Here is a 17,244-nt window from a genome sequence, read left to right as displayed (position 1 = left end):
TGCCCTTCATAATGTCATTAAAACCCACATGGACTACGATAGAATCGATTTCCATGTCCTGGCGTAGTACATTCGAAAGCAGCTTAGTAATGTAATTTACTCTAGCTCCGGGATAGGACATTGTTTTTGCACTTACCATGGAGATGCCCAAAATCACTGCTGGCGAGAAGGACAAGGAAATCCGCCCACTCCCACGCTTCACAGGATGCAGGCCTCCGACAGATGGAGAAGCCACGCTCGATCCAGAGCAGGGAAGGAAAGTTGCCGACGTCGACTTCGAAATCGTAGTAATAGGCATTGCGGCCGCAGACACCCCCAGCGACGAAGGTGCAGGAAGATCAGCCTCCAGGACTGCGAAACTATTAGTTGTTTGTATCCGCTCCGGGCATCTCGTTGGGAGTTTAGACTGCTTTGCGGGAGGTCGCTGTCTTCGGCTTCCACAGCTCGTGACATTCGACCATCGTTGATTGCCTTTCTCCTCATGCTGTGCTCCTTCGACGGCGCTATCAGATGGGGGAGCTCCGGGTAACACCGGCCAGTCGGATAACAACTAACTACAAGGCGGAGATGCATCCAACAAGCGCGAACGCCGTCCAGCCACCGGCGTAGAAAATGTCAACGTTCCACTCTGTGTTTTCCCCAGTTTCTTACATAGGCTGGCGACCTGCGTGATCAAGGAAGCCACCTCAAGCCTATAATCCTCAGCAAGTAAACAATTGCCGCATTGGAACTCCGAGTGATCCGGTTTGTCCTGAAACAAAGCGTAATAGATACAGCTCCTACAGCGCTGGAACGTTCATTTAGTTCTCCAGACAAAGAGGGCTCCATTGTAAAACTCATCTGGTACCAACTTTGTTAGCTTGATGGCTAGCAGCTTAGCGTCTCTGTCAAGCAGGCTTCAACCTGTCTCTTAAGCGGGATTCCAGGACAAGAAATAGCGGTCCTAGCTGTTAAAAGCTAACCGCGTTGTGGAAGCCACGCAAAAACAAGTGTTCTGTATTCGTATTTATGAATAGCCTTTTTGTTTTCAACAAAAATAACAAACCAAGTGTTTTCCAGCATACAATGTTCAGCTGCGCACTCTGATGACGAAGTAATGGTTGTAGAATGCTTGTATTTAGCCTAGGTATAACTTCACAAGCCCTGAATTCATTAGATTATTGCTAACTGATTGAAATGCAGTGTATTTTACCTTTAATTGTACAACAAAGCGTATTTAGAGAAAACATTTTAAAAATCGAGATATATATCGTGAATCCGTCATTACTTTGAAAAAATCGATATATGATTTTTAGGCCATATTGCCCAGCCCAAATATAAACCTTCAATGTGGAAAAGGAATGGCCCTGCTCAAAAAGCTCTTGCAAGAACATCAACATTTACACAAATGAGCTCTGCAAAGGAGAAACTCCTTTAACCTGACACCAACTCGCAAACGCACGGCACTTACAGTGCCTTGCAAAAGTATTCATCCCCCTTTTTTCCTATTTTGTTGCATTACAACCTGTAATTTAAATGGATTTTTATTTGGATTTCATGTAATGGACATACACAAAATAGTCCAAATTGGTGAAGTGAAATGAAAAAAAATTACTTGTTTCAAAAAATTTGAAAAAGAAAATAACGGAAAAGTGGTGGTGCATACTGTATGTATTCACCCCTTTGCTATGAAGCCCCTAAATAAGATCTAGTGCAACCAATTACCTTCAGAAGTCACATAATTACTTAAATAAAGTCCACCTGTGTGCAATCTAAGTGTCACATGATCTGTCACATGATCTCAGTATATATACACCTGTTCTGAAAGCCCCCAGAGTCTGCAACACCACTAAGCAAGGGGCACCACCAAGCAAGCGGCACCATGAAGACCAAGGAGCTCTCCAAACAGGTCAGGGACAAAGTTGTGGAGAAGTACAGATCAGGGTTGGGTTATAAAAAAATATTAAATCCATTATAAAAAAATGGAAAGCATATGGCACCACAACAAACCTGCCAAGAGAGGGCCGCCCACCAAAACTCACAGACCAGGCAAGGAGGGCATTAATCAGAGAGGCAACAAAGAGACCAAAGATAACCCTGAAGGAGCTGCAATGCTCCACGGTGGAGATTGTATTATCTGTCCATAGGACCACTTTAAGCTGTACACTCCACAGAGCTGGGCTTTACGGAAGAGTGGCCAGAAAAAAGCCATTGCTTCAATAAAAAAATAAGAAAACATGTTTGGTGTTCACCAAAAGGCATGTTGGAGACTCCCCAAACATATGGAAGAAGGTACTCTGGTCAGATGAGACTAAAATTGAGCTTTTTGGCCATCAAGGAAAACGCTATGTCTGGCGCAAACCCAACACCTCTCATCACCCCGAGAACACAATGTTTTTCATCGTCCCATATCTGGGCCACCATCGAGGGCTGCAGTCTCCACTCCATAGAGACAGGACCCCCCCCACGGAAAGTAGTTCCGCACCCACGTTGAGAGATCCGGGAAGATACGTCGCCCTGAGCGGCAGGAAATGCGCACTGATCCATACTAGCAGATAACGGACCAGGTTTAGGAGAGAGAGACCGCATCCCCCCTGACTGTTGATGTACGCCACCGCCGTCCTGTTGTCGGACCTTACGACACATGCTGGCCCTCCAACATCGGAAGGAAACGCCTCAGCGATAGTAAAACAGTCAGTAGTTCTAGGTAATTGATATGCAGCACCCTTTGCACTGTTGACCAAATCCCTCTTTCCGAGTAGCCCACACACAGCACTCCCCATCTCAGTAAGGATGCATCTGTCATGATCACCCTGCAGGACACTACCCAGCCCATGAGAACCCACTGCAATAGCAGTCGCGGGTCCCTCCAAGGAGTCAATGCCCTTAGGCACGACAGAGATACCTTGAGCATCCGATGGCAGTGGCGAAAGCGTCCAGATGTGTAGCAATCAAAAAGGAAGGACTCCATAGCCGAGCCAAACAACGTTGTTGGCGAAACTGGTTCATCCAAATACACCCGCCTGTCCATCTCAGGAATCAGGGACAATGGCAGCCAGAGTTGGCGCTAAGCCACCACCATCGCCACCGTACGTTTCCCCACAGCCAGGATAGTACAGCAGGACAGAAGCAGCACGAAATCAGCTGTAGCACGCTGAGAACCGGCACTGTTTATTCGGAAGTACACTGCTAGGATTAGCCCCCTTGTTGGCCTCTGAAGCTAAGTAACTCGCCAGCATTCCATCCATCAGATTTGTGCAAACAATCCCTGTCTCCTCCATACCCTCTACATTCATGAACTCGCCATAACCTGTTAACACCAGGCTGGATAAATGAGGGGAATCCCAGGTCGCCTTTAGCTCATCTGCAAAATCTTTAAAAAGGGGTAAGTGACATTTCACCGCTGCAGGGACAGGAGGTAAATACCTCCCCCCAAACCTGGAGGAACTCCGCTGCAGGGACAGGAGGTAAATACCTTCCCCAAACCTGGAAGAACTCTGCTGCAAGGACATGAGGTAAATACCTTCCCCCAAACCTGGAGGAACTCCGCTGCGGGGGATAAGACGGCCAATCCACCCCCAGGTGATCTGCTGCCCTATAACACAGCTCCATCAAAGGCGCATTAATCACAAATGGTTCACTCTCCCCTGCCGAATCCAAAGTCGTGGCTTTAGGCTGCCCCAGACTGATGTCATCTGATTCACACTCTGAAAACCCTCCAGAGCCAACCAGGGATAGTATATCATCCACGGAATTCGGACTCTGAACACTGCCAGAGAAACCGGAATGAGCCTCACTCGGCTGGGATGACATCCCTATCAACTCCGACACCGCTGCTGCTCTCTCCACCGGCCTCAGACAACCCCATTCCTGAGGTCGCTTCACCGGAAGACCTTTCACCAGCAGCCCCAATCTTTCTCATAAAGTCAGCCCGACACCCAATGGAAGTTGAACTCCGGAGACAATGGTCACACGAACTGGTCAGAGCCAAAGCCTCCTGAGCATCTTTCCAACCCAGGCAAACAGGACAGCACTCGTGAGTATCTTTAATTTTTGTTGTGAAACCACATGCCCAAGGGCATGGTCGGAGGTTCAAACTCAGCTGGTAATTTACCCAAGAAAGGAAGCACCGGCTCCACAAGCAGAGCACAAAGTAGTTAGCTCTTAGCAAACACAAAAAAACGACACCAAGACCCAAAATTCGCAACATCTAGGGGGATGAGTACTCTCTCCCCACTAACAGACTGGCAACATCTAGGGGGAACGAGAACTCTCTCCCCACTAACAGACTGGCAACATCTAGGGGGACGAGTACTCTCTCCCCACTAACAGACATCTAAGTCGGAGCAGAATCTCGTAATCTTTGTGTGACACGTTATTCCTTCAGGCGAGTTGAAGAGCGAAGAATTGAGGAAATTAATGCGAGCCGTGGTATTATAGCCAGGAAGGTGGGGCTTGCGAGGGCGAGCTCAGCAACTATTGGCCTGTTGGCTGTGATTTCAATTTTCTTAAGGTGAATTTGATTATACTCCGCATAATATAATAATAATAATAATATGCCATTTAGCAGACACTTTTATCCAAAGCGACTTACAGTCATGCGTGCATACATTTTTGTGTATGGGTGGTCCCGGGGATCGAACCCACTACCTTGGCGTTACATGCGCCGTGCTCTACCAGCTGAGCTACAGAGGACCACCGCATAGTATGTTATACCAAGTAACTGACAGAAAGGAAACCAAATAAATAATACACTGAGTGAACTGATTTAATAAAACTTGACATCAGAGTAAAGAATTATTTTGCTTTGTGTAGTTTTGTTTTCAGCGAGTTTGCTATTTTATTCAATGTTTGTCTTGGCAGTTTATTCGTGCTCTTATCTTGTGGCTTTTAAAAGTCACAAAAAGTCTAACCCCTAAGCACTGAACATACACTATATTTTACTGTGTACTTTACCTGTGGTGTACCAGGGCACAGGGCACACAGAGTTCACCCTCCTTTGCGCCACGCGCCCTGTCCCAATAGAATCGACAGCAAACCACATCCCTGCCTGGGTAGACAACACACCAAGGCCCTGCCTTTGAGTCACAGGAAACAAAGCTGATTACACCCTCTTACCATCACTTACAATACTTTATACTCTTTCTTCATCCCACCGTTCTTTCACCCTATCTTGTATAACCACCCCATCTTAACTCATTCTTTATTTAGTGGTTTAGTGTAATTGTAGCTGTTTCATCAGACCCTTTCTCTTTTTTAAACCAAGGCTTTGGTTCTGCCAGTATTCTTTTTGATGTCCTTCACACTGCTACTCATACAGTATTCTTTTTGATGTGCTTCACACTGCTACTCAAATATGTGGTTCTGAGCTAGTTTGGGATTCTATTGTGAATTCAGAAGATATCAGAGGTCAGGGGTTAGAGTTTATAGCAAAGTTTATAAACAACAACAAAAAACAAGGGAGGAAGTACATTCCAGTACTATTATTTTTATTTATTTATTTCACCTTTATTTAACCAGGTAAGCCAGTTGAGAACAAGTTCTCATTTACAACTGCGACCTGGCCAAGATAAAGCAAAGCAGTGCGGTAAAAACAACAACAACACAGAGTTACATATGGGGTAAACAAAACGTACAGTCAATAACACAATAGAAAATCTAGGGAGGAAGTGTGTGTGCAAATGTAGTAAGTTATGGAGGTAAGGCAATAAATAGGCCATAGTGCAAAATAATTACAATTATAATTTAGTATTAACACTGGAGTGATATATGTGCAGAAGATGATGTGCAAATAGAGATACTGGGGTGCAAATGAGCAAAATAAATAACAATGTAAATAACAGTATGGGGATGAGGTAGTTGGATGGGCTAATTACAGATGGGCTGTGTACAGGTGCAGTGATCGGTAAGCTGCTCTGACAACTGATGCTTAAAGATAGTGAGGGATATAAGTGTCTCCAGCTTCAGATATTTTTGCAGTTCGTTCCAGTCATTTGCAGCAGAGAACTGGAAGGAATGGCGACCAAAGGAGGTGTTGGCTTTGGGGATGACCAGTGAGATATACCTGCTGGAACGCATACTACGGGTGGGTGTTGCTATGGTGACCAATGAGCTAAGATAAGGCGGGGATTTGCCTAGAAGTGATTTATAGATGACCTGGAGCCAGTGGGTTTAGCGACGAATATGTAGTGAGGGCCAGCCAACGAGAGCGTACAGGTCACAATGGTGGGTAGTATATGGGGCTTTGGTGACAAAACGGATGGCATTGTGATAGACTACATCCAATTTGCTGAGTAGAGTGTTGGAAGCTATTTTGTAAATGACATCGCCGAAGTCAAGGATCGGTAGGATAGTCAGATTTACAAGGCTAAATAACCAAGGCTATTTAGTCTGCCAATAAGAATGCGTGATTGACAGAGTCAAAAGCCTTGGCCAGGTCAATGAAGACGGCTGCACGGTACTGTCTTTTATCGATCGCGGTTATTATATCATTTAGGACCTTGAGCGTGGCTGAGGTACACCCATGACCAGCTCAGAAACCAGATTGCATAGCGGAAAAGGTTAACTTGGCTTTCAAATACTTTCGAAAGGCAGGGCAGGATGGATATAGGTATGTAACAATTTGGATCTAGAGTGTCACCCCCTTTGAAGAGGGGGATGACCGCGGCAGCTTTCTCAGACGATACGAAAGAGAGGTTGAACAGGCTGGTAATAGTGGTTGCGACAATTTCGGCGGCTAATTTTAGAAAAAAATAAAATAAAAAATGTCATTTAGCAGACACTCTTATCCAGAGCGACTTACAGTTAATGAGTGCATACATAATTTTTATTTTTTCATACTGGCCCCCCATGGGAAACGAACCCACAACCCTGGCGTTGTAAGGGTCCAGATTTTGCAGCTCTTTCAGAACATCAGCTATCTGAATTTGGGTGAAGGAGAAGCGGGGGGTGCAGAGCTGGTGGCCGGGGTAGGGGTAGCCAGGTGGAAAGCATGGCCAGCCGTAGCAAAATGCTTGTTGAAATTTTAGATTATCGTAGATTTATCGGTAGTGACAGTGTTTCCTAGCCTCAGTGCAGTGGGCAGTTGGGAGGAGGTGCTCTTATTCTCAATGGACTTTACAGTGTCCCAAAACTTTTTGGAGTTAGTGCTACAGGATGCACATTTCTGTTTGAAATATTAGCCTTTGCTTTCCTAACTGATTGTGTATATTGGTTCCTGACTTCCCTGAAAAGTTGCATATCGCGGAGGCTGTTCGATGCTATTGCAGTACGCCACAGGATGTTTTTGTGCTGGTCAAGGGCAGTCAAGTCTGGGGTGAACCAGGGGCTATATCTGTTCTTAGTTCTGAATTTTTTTGAATGGGGCATGCTTATTTAAGATGGAGAGGAAAGCACTTTTAAAGAACAACCAGGCATCCTCTACTGACGGAATGAGGTCAATATCCATCCAGTATACCCGGGCCAGGTCAATTAGAAAGGCCTACTCGCTGAAGTATTTTAGGGAGCGTTTGACAGTGATGAGTGGTGGTCGTTTGACCGCGGACCCATTACGGACGCAGGCAATGAGGCAGTGATCGCTGAGATCCTGGTTGAAGACAGCGGAGGTGTATTTAGAGGGTAAATTAGTCAGGATGATATCTATGAGGGTGCCCATGTTAACAGATTTAGGGTTGTACCTGTTAGGTTCCTTGATAATTTGTGTGAGATTGAGGGCATCTAGTTTAGATTGTAGGACAGCCGGGGTGTTAAGCATATCCCAGTTTAGGTCACCAAGCAATACGAACTCTGAGGATAGATGGGGGCAATCAATTCACATATGGTGTTCAGGGCACAAACTGTTTGGGCACAGACCTGGATAGTATGATAGAGCTCACAGTATATATTATATTATATCAATAATTATTTTCTTGGCTCTGGGCCTGTGCTGTGTTCACTGGAATGGGGATGTGTTAACTCTTTATTCACTGGAATGGGGATATGTTAACTCTTTATTCACTGGAATGGGGATATGTTAACTCTTTATTCACTAGAATGGGGATATGTTAACTCTTTATTCACTGGAATGGGGATATGTTAACTCTTTATTCACTGGAATGGGGATATGTTAACTCTTTATTCACTGGAATGGGGATATGTTAACTCTTTATTCACTGGGATGGATATATATTAACTCTTTATTCACTGGAATGGGGATATGTTAACTTCTTGTTCACTGGAATGGGGATATATTAATTCTGTGCTCACTAGAATGGGGATATATTAACTATGTGCTCACTGGAATGGGGATATATTAACTCAGTGCTCACTGGAATGGGGATATATTAACTCTGTGCTCACTGGAATGGGGATATGTTAACTCTTTATTCACTGGAATGGATATATGTTAACTTTTTGTTCGGGCTTGGCCCCTTAGTTCCAGTGAAGGGAATTCTTAATGCTACAGCATACAATGACATTCTAGACGATTCTGTACTTCCAACTTTGTAACAAAAGTAAGGGGGAAGGCCTTTTCCTGTTTCAGCATGACAATGCCCCCGTGCACAAAGCGAGGTCCATACAGAAATGGTTTGTCGACATCGGTGTGGAAGAACTTGACTGGCCTGCACAGAGCCCTGACCTCAACCCCATCGAACACCATTGGGATGAATTGGAACACCGACTGCGAGCCAGGCCTAATCGCCCAACATCAGTGCCCGACCTCACTAATGTTCTTGTGGCTGAATGGAAGCAAGTCTTCGCAGCAATGTTCCAACATCTAGTGGAAAACCTTCCCAGAAGAGTGGAGGCTGTTATAACAGCAAAGGGGGTACCAACTCCATATTAATGCACATGAGATGTTTGCTGTGCTCTTTGACTCTCACTCCCCCCCACCCCTCCCCCTCTCGCTCTCTCTCTCTCTAGATCAGTCTAAGCTCTATTCAGGTGTAAGACACTAATCCTATCATATGACGGACTGCTAAAGAGTCTGTCTGTGCTCTCTGCTCCCCAAAAAACTCTCAGAGATATCTCAATCCCATCCATCTGTGAGTGTTTGCGAAGAGAGTTATGTCTTTGTGGGATGTCAGAAGAGAATGTTCTGGTTTGCACAATGGCTCTAATAATCTTTTGTCTTTTCATGAGTCTGTGTGTGTGTGTGTGTGTGTGTGTGTGTGTGTGTGTGTGTGTGTGTGTGTGTGTGTGTGTGTGTGTGTGTGTGTGTGTGTGTGTGTGTGTGTTTGAGAAGCTAAAAAGCTTGTGGTGACAATGTTTGGGAACTGACCTGCTTTCGTTGAGGGAAACTGTTGAGACAGAGGAAGTGGGTTCAGCAATTGAGTGCATCTTTAGCAAGTGTTTTTAACCTCTCTCTCTCTCTCTCTCTCTCTCTCTCTCTCTCTCTCTTTCCCCTCACTGCCTCTGTTTCACTTGGGTTCACAGCAGAGTAACAGTTAAGCATCAATGTTCCCAACGATCTAGATCTCTATGGTGAGAACCATGGATATCTGTCTAGATCTCTATGGTGAGAACCACCAGAGATTGTGTACAGAACTGAGGTACAGGATTGACAGACGACTAGAGGACTATATTAAGATATGGAAAGACTAGAGGACTATATTAAGATATGGAAAGACTAGAGGACTATATTAAGATATGGAAAGACTAGAGGACTATATTAAGATATGGAAAGACTAGAGGACTATATTAAGATATGGAAAGACTAGAGGACTATATTACGATATGGAAAGACTAGGGGACTATGTTAAGATATGGAAAGACTAGAGGACTATATTAAGATATGGAAAGACTAGAGGACTATATTAAGATATGGAAAGACTAGAGGACTATGTTAAGATATGGAAAGACTAGAGGACTATATTAAGATATGGAAAGACTAGACTATATTAAGATATGGAAAGACTAGAGGACTATATTAAGATATGGAAAGACTAGAGGACTATATTAAGATATGGAAAGACTAGAGGACTATATTACGATATGGAAAGACTAGAGGACTATGTTAAGATATGGAAAGACTAGAGGACTATATTAAGATATGGAAAGACTAGAGGACTATGTTAAGATATGGAAAGACTAGAGGACTATATTAAGATATGGAAAGACTAGAGGACTATATTAAGATATGGAAAGACTAGAGGACTATATTAAGATATGGAAAGACTAGAGGACTATATTACGATATGGAAAGACTAGAGGACTATGTTAAGATATGGAAAGACTAGAGGACTATATTAAGATATGGAAAGACTAGAGGACTATGTTAAGATATGGAAAGCCTAGAGGACTATATTAAGATATGGAAAGACTAGAAGACTATATTAAGATATGGAAAGACTAGAGGACTATATTAAGATATGGAAAGACTAGAGGACTATATTAAGATATGGAAAGACTAGAGGACTATATTAAGATATGGAAAGACTAGAGGACTATATTAAGATATGGAAAGACTAGAGGACTATATTAAGATATGGAAAGACTAGAGGACTATATTAAGATATGGAAAGACTAGAGGACTATATTAAGATATGGAAAGACTAGAGGACTATGTTAAGATATGGAAAGACTAGAGGACTATATTAAGATATGGAAAGACTAGAGGACTATATTAAAATATGGAAAGACTAGAGGACTATATTAAGATATGGAAAGACTAGAGGACTATATTAATATATGGAAAGACTAGAGGACTATATTAAGATATGGAAAGACTAGAGGACTATGTTAAGATATGGAAAGACTAGAGGACTATATTAAGATATGGAAAGACTAGAGGACTATATTAAGATATGGAAAGACTAGTGGAATATATTAAGATATGGAAAGACTAGAGGACTATGTTAAGATATGGAAAGACTAGAGGACTATATTAAGATATGGAAAGACTAGAGGACTATATTAAGATATGGAAAGACTAGAGGACTATATTAAGATATGGAAAGACTAGAGGACTATATTAAGATATGGAAAGACTAGAGGACTATATTAAGATATGGAAAGACTAGAGGACTATATTAAGATATGGAAAGACTAGTGGAATATATTAAGATATGGAAAGACTAGAGGACTATATTAAGATATGGAAAGACTAGAGGACTATATTAAGATATGGAAAGACTAGAGGACTATATTAAGATATGGAAAGACTAGAGGACTATATTAAGATATGGAAAGACTAGAGGACTATATTAAGATATGGAAAGACTAGAGGACTATATTAAGATATGGAAAGACTAGAGGACTATATTAAGATATGGAAAGACTAGAGGACTATATTAAGATATGAAAAGACTAGAGGACTATATTAAGATATGGAAAGACTAGAGGACTATATTAAGATATGGAACTACTAGTGGAATATATTAAGATATGGAAAGACTAGTGGACTATATTACGATATGGAACTACTAGTGGACTATATTAAGATATGGAAAGACTAGTGGACTATATTACGATATGGAAAGATGCTAAATCATTCTCTGGATAGTTAGTAAAGAAGCTGAGACACAGTGTTGAGACTTAGGTCTCTTTTGTTGCTGAGCACAATGATTATATCCTATATGTGTTTGCCAGTTTGTGTCCACTCACTGTATACAACACAGGTGATTGGTGCTGGTCCTGAGAGAAATAACACAAAGAAACAATACATTATTTAAGAGTGTTGGATTCAGGGTTGGAGTCATTTCCATTTGAATTCCAGTCAATTCAGGAAGTACACTGAAATTCAAATTCAAATTATCTTCAATGTTTTTCAATAAGGAACATTTAGAATTGGAATTTGGTCTACCTTCTGAATTCACTGGAATTGAAATGGAATTGACCCAACCCTGTTTGATTTAAACATTCTACCTGTAGCCAATAGCTCACCTGACATTTGACCTCCCCACCTGACCTGACTTCTCTTCCTGTCAAGGAACAGTTCGGAACGGCGAAAGGAGAGGTCTCGTGATGCGGCACGCTGTCGTCGGAGTAAGGAGACTGAGGTGTTTTACGAGCTGGCCAATCAGCTGCCCCTCCCACACAGTGTCAGCTCCCACCTGGACAAAGCCTCCATCATGAGACTGGCCATCAGCTTCCTGCGCACCCGCAAGGTCATCGGTTCAGGTCAGAGCTATACCATGCACGCATGCACACACATGCATGAAGACACGCACACACAAACTAGTGATACGTGGGTCAGCTGTTTGTTCACCTGCACCCACTCACAACTGCTAATAACCCGTCAGCAACCGTCCCACTATATGTGATAGATTAACCCGCAAATATACAAAAATGCGCTGTACAGTTCCCTTTTTTCTCTTCTATTGCTCTATTCCTCTATTCCTCTACTCCGCTACTCCTCTATTCCTCTACTTCTCTATTCCTCTATTCCTCTACTCCTCTACTCCTCTATTCCTCTATTCCTCTAATCCTCTACTCCTCTATTCCTCTATTCCTCTACTCCTCTATTCCTCTATTCCTCTACTCCTCTATTCCTCTATTCCTCTATTCCTCTAATCCTCTACTCCTCTATTCCTCTATTACTCTACTCCTCTATTCCTCTATTCCTCTACTCCTCTACTCCTCTAATCCTCTATTCCTATATTACTCTACTCCTCTACTCCTCTATTCCTATACTCCTCTATTCCTCTATTCCTCTATTTCTCTACTCCTCTATTCCTCTACTCCTCTATTCCTCTATTCCTCTACTCCTCTATTCCTCTACTCCTCTATTCATCTACTCCTCTACTCCTCTATTCCTTTATTCCTTTATTCCTTTATTCCTTTATTCCTCTACTCCTCTACTCCTCTATTCCTCTATTCCTCTACTCCTCTATTCCTCTACTCCTCTATTCCTCTACACCTCTACTCCTCTACTCCTCTATGCCTCTACTCCTCTACTTCTCTACTCCTCTATTCCTCTATTCCTTTATTCCTCTACTCCTCTATTGCTCTATTCCTGTACTCCTCTAATCCTCTACTCCTCTATTCCTCTACTCCTCTATTCTTCTACTCCTCTACTCCTCTATTCCTCTACTACTCTACTACTCTATTCCTCTACTCCTCTATTCATCTATTCCTCTACTCCTCTACTCCTCTACTCCTCTATTCCTCTACTCCTCTACTCCTCTATTCCTGTACTCCTCTAATCCTCTACTCCTCTATTCCTCTACTCCTCTATTCTTCTACTCCTCTACTCCTCTATTCCTCTACTACTCTACTCCTCTATTCCTCTACTCCTCTATTCCTCTATTCCTCTACTCCTCTATTCCTCTACTCCTCTATTCATCTACTCCTCTACTCCTCTATTCCTTTATTCCTTTATTCCTTTATTCCTTTATTCCTCTACTCCTCTACTCCTCTATTCCTCTATTCCTCTACTCCTCTATTCCTCTACTCCTCTATTCCTCTACACCTCTACTCCTCTACTCCTCTATGCCTCTACTCCTCTACTTCTCTACTCCTCTATTCCTCTATTCCTTTATTCCTCTACTCCTCTATTGCTCTATTCCTGTACTCCTCTAATCCTCTACTCCTCTATTCCTCTACTCCTCTATTCTTCTACTCCTCTACTCCTCTATTCCTCTACTACTCTACTACTCTATTCCTCTACTCCTCTATTCATCTATTCCTCTACTCCTCTACTCCTCTACTCCTCTATTCCTCTACTCCTCTACTCCTCTATTCCTCTATTCCTCTATTCCTCTACTCCTCTACTCCTCTACTCCTCTATTCCTCTATTCCTCTATTCCTCTACTCCTCCACTCCGAAAACCTTTCTCCTTCTCGTCCTCTCGTTGTAGCTAGCTAGCGTCTCTATTCCGTCCGACATTGTTCCCAACTGAAGCTGTCCAAAAACAACCTCTAGTCGACCTCCATCAATTTTGTTTCCCAAAATTCTTCAACTTATAAAACTACATTAACCAATTCTCCTGGACACAACCATGCCTTTGGACTGCATCCCCTTCCGTGGCCGGCCGCATAGAACACAGAAAGAAACACCATTACGTTTATTTTTTATCCTGGAAAACTCCCCAGTCCTTAACGATTACAAGCATATCCATAACATGATGCAGCCACCACTATACTTGAAAATAAGGAGAGTGGTACTCAGTAATGTGTTGTATTGGATTAGCCCCAGACATAACACTTTGTATTCAGGACAAAAAGTTAATTGCTTTGCCAAATGTTTTGCAATATTACTTTAGTGCCTTGTTGCAAACTGGATTCATGTTTTGGAATATTTGTATTCTCTACAGGCTTCCTTCTTTACACTCTGTCAATTACAGTAGGTTAGTACATTTACGTCATTTAGCAGATGCTCTTATCCAGAGCGACTTACAGTTAGTGAGTGCATACATGTTTATTTTTATTTTGTATTATTATTATTTATTTTTTTTCATACTGGCCCCCCGTGGGAAACAAACCCACATCTCTGCCGGCCAATCCCTCCCCTACCTTGGAAGACACTGGACCAATTGTGCACCGCCCATGGGTCTCCCGGTCGCGGCCGGCTGCGACAGAGCCTGGACTCAAACCAGGATCTCTAGTGGCACAGCTAGCACTGCGATGCAGTGCCTTAGACCACTGCGCCACTCGGAGTGGAGTAGCTACAATGTTGTTAATCCATCCTCAGTTTTCTCCTATCACAGCCATTAAACTCTGTGACTGTTTTAAAGTCACCTCATGGTGAAATCCCTGAGCGGTTTCCTTCCTCTCCGGCAACTGAGTTAGGAAGGTCGCCTGTATCTTTGTAGTGACTGGGTGTATTGATACACCATCCAAAGTGTAATTAATAACTTCACCATACTCAAAGGGATATTAAATGTCTGCTTTTTTATTTTAATACCAATAGGTGCCCTTCTTTGCGAGGCACTGGAAAACCTCCCTGGTCTTTGTGGTTGAATCTGTGTTAGAAATTCACTGTTCGACTGAGGGACCTTACAGATAATTGTATGTGTGGGGTACAGAGATGAGGTAGTCATTCAAATATCATGTTAAACACTATTATTGCACAGAGTGAATCCATGCAACTTTTATGGGACTTGTTAAGCAAAATTGTCACTAGAACCGATGTGGATGTGGTGGAGGAGTCAGGCGCAGGACACAGAGGTTAAGTCCAACAGACTTTAATAGTCTAATGTTTATGAGAAAAAACCCCGACCTCAAAATACACCAAGAGGCGAGGGAAAATTACGCACACGCGTAAACACTAAACACAAAACAAACAGGGTGCAAACACGTAGCTCCGACACAGTGGCAGTCATAACAACACACAATCATTCTAGTGCAAAACAAGGAACTTATAAGACACGTAATCAACACACAAATGGACACAGGTGTAACAGGCAGACAAAAGCAATCAAATGACGAAACATAGAGCGGTGGCAGCTAGTACTCCGGGGACGGCGAACGCCGAAGCCTGCCCGAACTAGGAGGAGGAGCAGTCTCGGCCGAAACCGTGACAAAAATGTTACTCCTGAACTTATTTAAGCTTGCCATAACAAAGGGGTTCAATACTTATTGACTCAAGACATTTCAGCTTATCATTTTTAATTAATTTTGTAAAAAAATAAATTAAAAAAAACATAGTTCCACTTTGACATTATGGGGTATTGTGTGTCGGACACTGAAAGGCCAGTGACGCAAAATCTCAATTTAATCCATTTTAAATTCAGGCTATAATACAACAAAATGCGGAGAAAGGTAAAGGGGTGTGTTTCTGAAAGCACTCTATATATACTGAACAAAAATATAAACTTAACAATTTCTATTTTACAAAGATATTTGAAATGGCTTTGAGATACAGAGCGCACATTGGCCATTGCGAGTGCATAGACCTCATTGGAGGTAGGCTACAACTGCAACTTTTTTTTGGCAATCACTGGATTAGGTTGCACATACAAATATTTTGAATCACATCACAAGATGATAAAATAAGTTATTTCTTAAATAACATCTCTATTCCACTTTTTAATTAAGCTGCGAATGACTTTAGAAGAAGATAGGCCTTGTGAAGAGGTGGTGTTGAAGGATTCAGGCGCAGGAGGGTAAATCACAGAATAACAGGCTTTAATCCAAAACAGGCGCACTGGAAAATACAAAATACACGAGCTCCCCCGAGCTTCACTAACCTCCACAATAAACAATCACCCACACAGACAAGGAAGCAGAGGGAACACTTATACAATGACTAATGAGGGATAAGGAACAGGTGTGTGTGATTGAAGACAAGACAAATGGAGTGATGATAAATGGATCGGCAGTAGCTAGTAAGCCAGTGACGCCGAACGCCGAAACCTGCCCTAACAAGGAGGGGAGGCAGCCTCGGCGGAAGTCGTGACAGGCCTACTCATTTTTTCTATTGCGTGATGCCGCCAAAAACAATTGGTGCGACCAAATAGTGGGCTGTTGCAACCAACTGAAAAACTTAGTGGCACCAGTGCCACCAGGGGAAAATGTCCTCCATATGGACATTTTGTAATATTGTAGTGGACAAAGATGAGGATAATGTTGGCATATGCTACAGATCGAAACACAAGGAATAGTGTTTTTGTAGTTAGTTATAGGCTGTTTTTGAGGACACGTAACTGTGGCTCTTCTGAAAAGGTAAGAAACAATCTAGCTGGTTGGTTTTGATCAAAATCTTGATTTAGTGTGTAGGGTGCTGTCCATCGTGCTGATAGAGAGCAGCAGAGATTACGCGCCAACCTTTCACTTCTTGGTCAAAAGCATTTGAACTTTTATGTTTATTGTGGTATAGCGTGATACAGTGGGGAAAAAAAGTATTTAGTCAGCCACCAATTGTGCAAGTTCTCCCACTTAAAAAGATGAGAGAGGCCTGTCATTTTCATCATAGGTACACGTCAACTATGACAGACAAATTGAGAAAAAAAAATCCAGAAAATCACATTGTAGGATTTTTAATGAATTTATTTGCAAATTATGGTGGAAAATAAGTATTTGGTCACCTACAAACAAGCAAGATTTCTGGCTCTCACAGACCTGTAACTTCTTCTTTAAGAGGCTCCTCTGTCCTCCACTCGTTACCTGTATTAATGGCACCTGTTTGAACTTGTTATCAGTATAAAAGACACCTGTCCACAACCTCAAACAGTCACACTCCAAACTCCACTATGGTCAAGACCAAAGAGCTGTCAAAGGACACCAGAAACAAAATTGTAGACCTGCACCAGGCTGGGAAGACTGAATCTGCAATAGGTAAGCAGCTTGGTTTGAAGAAATCAACTGTGGGAGCAATTATTAGGAAATGGAAGACATACAAGACCAC

The 17,244-nt window shown here is 42.5% G+C and overlaps 1 protein-coding gene across 2 annotated transcripts in view; it reads left to right on the top strand.

Moving 5' to 3' along the window:
* LOC121578272 (endothelial PAS domain-containing protein 1) overlaps positions 1–17,244 on the top strand; it is a 130,651-nt gene that overhangs the window by 25,032 nt on the left and 88,375 nt on the right. Inside the window, exon 2 of one of the 2 annotated variants that reach the window (XM_041892530.2) lies at positions 11,894–12,078. In XM_041892530.2, the coding sequence (XP_041748464.1) occupies positions 11,894–12,078 (185 nt within the window). Of the gene's footprint in view, positions 1–11,887; positions 12,079–17,244 lie in introns of both variants that reach the window. The other variant, XM_041892521.2, reaches the window with a different exon arrangement.

The sequence above is a fragment of the Coregonus clupeaformis genome, chromosome 1, assembly GCF_020615455.1.
Source record: "Coregonus clupeaformis isolate EN_2021a chromosome 1, ASM2061545v1, whole genome shotgun sequence".
In the NCBI taxonomy this organism is placed as follows: Eukaryota; Metazoa; Chordata; class Actinopteri; order Salmoniformes; family Salmonidae; genus Coregonus; species Coregonus clupeaformis.
This window is presented reverse-complemented; position numbering and strand designations above follow the sequence as displayed.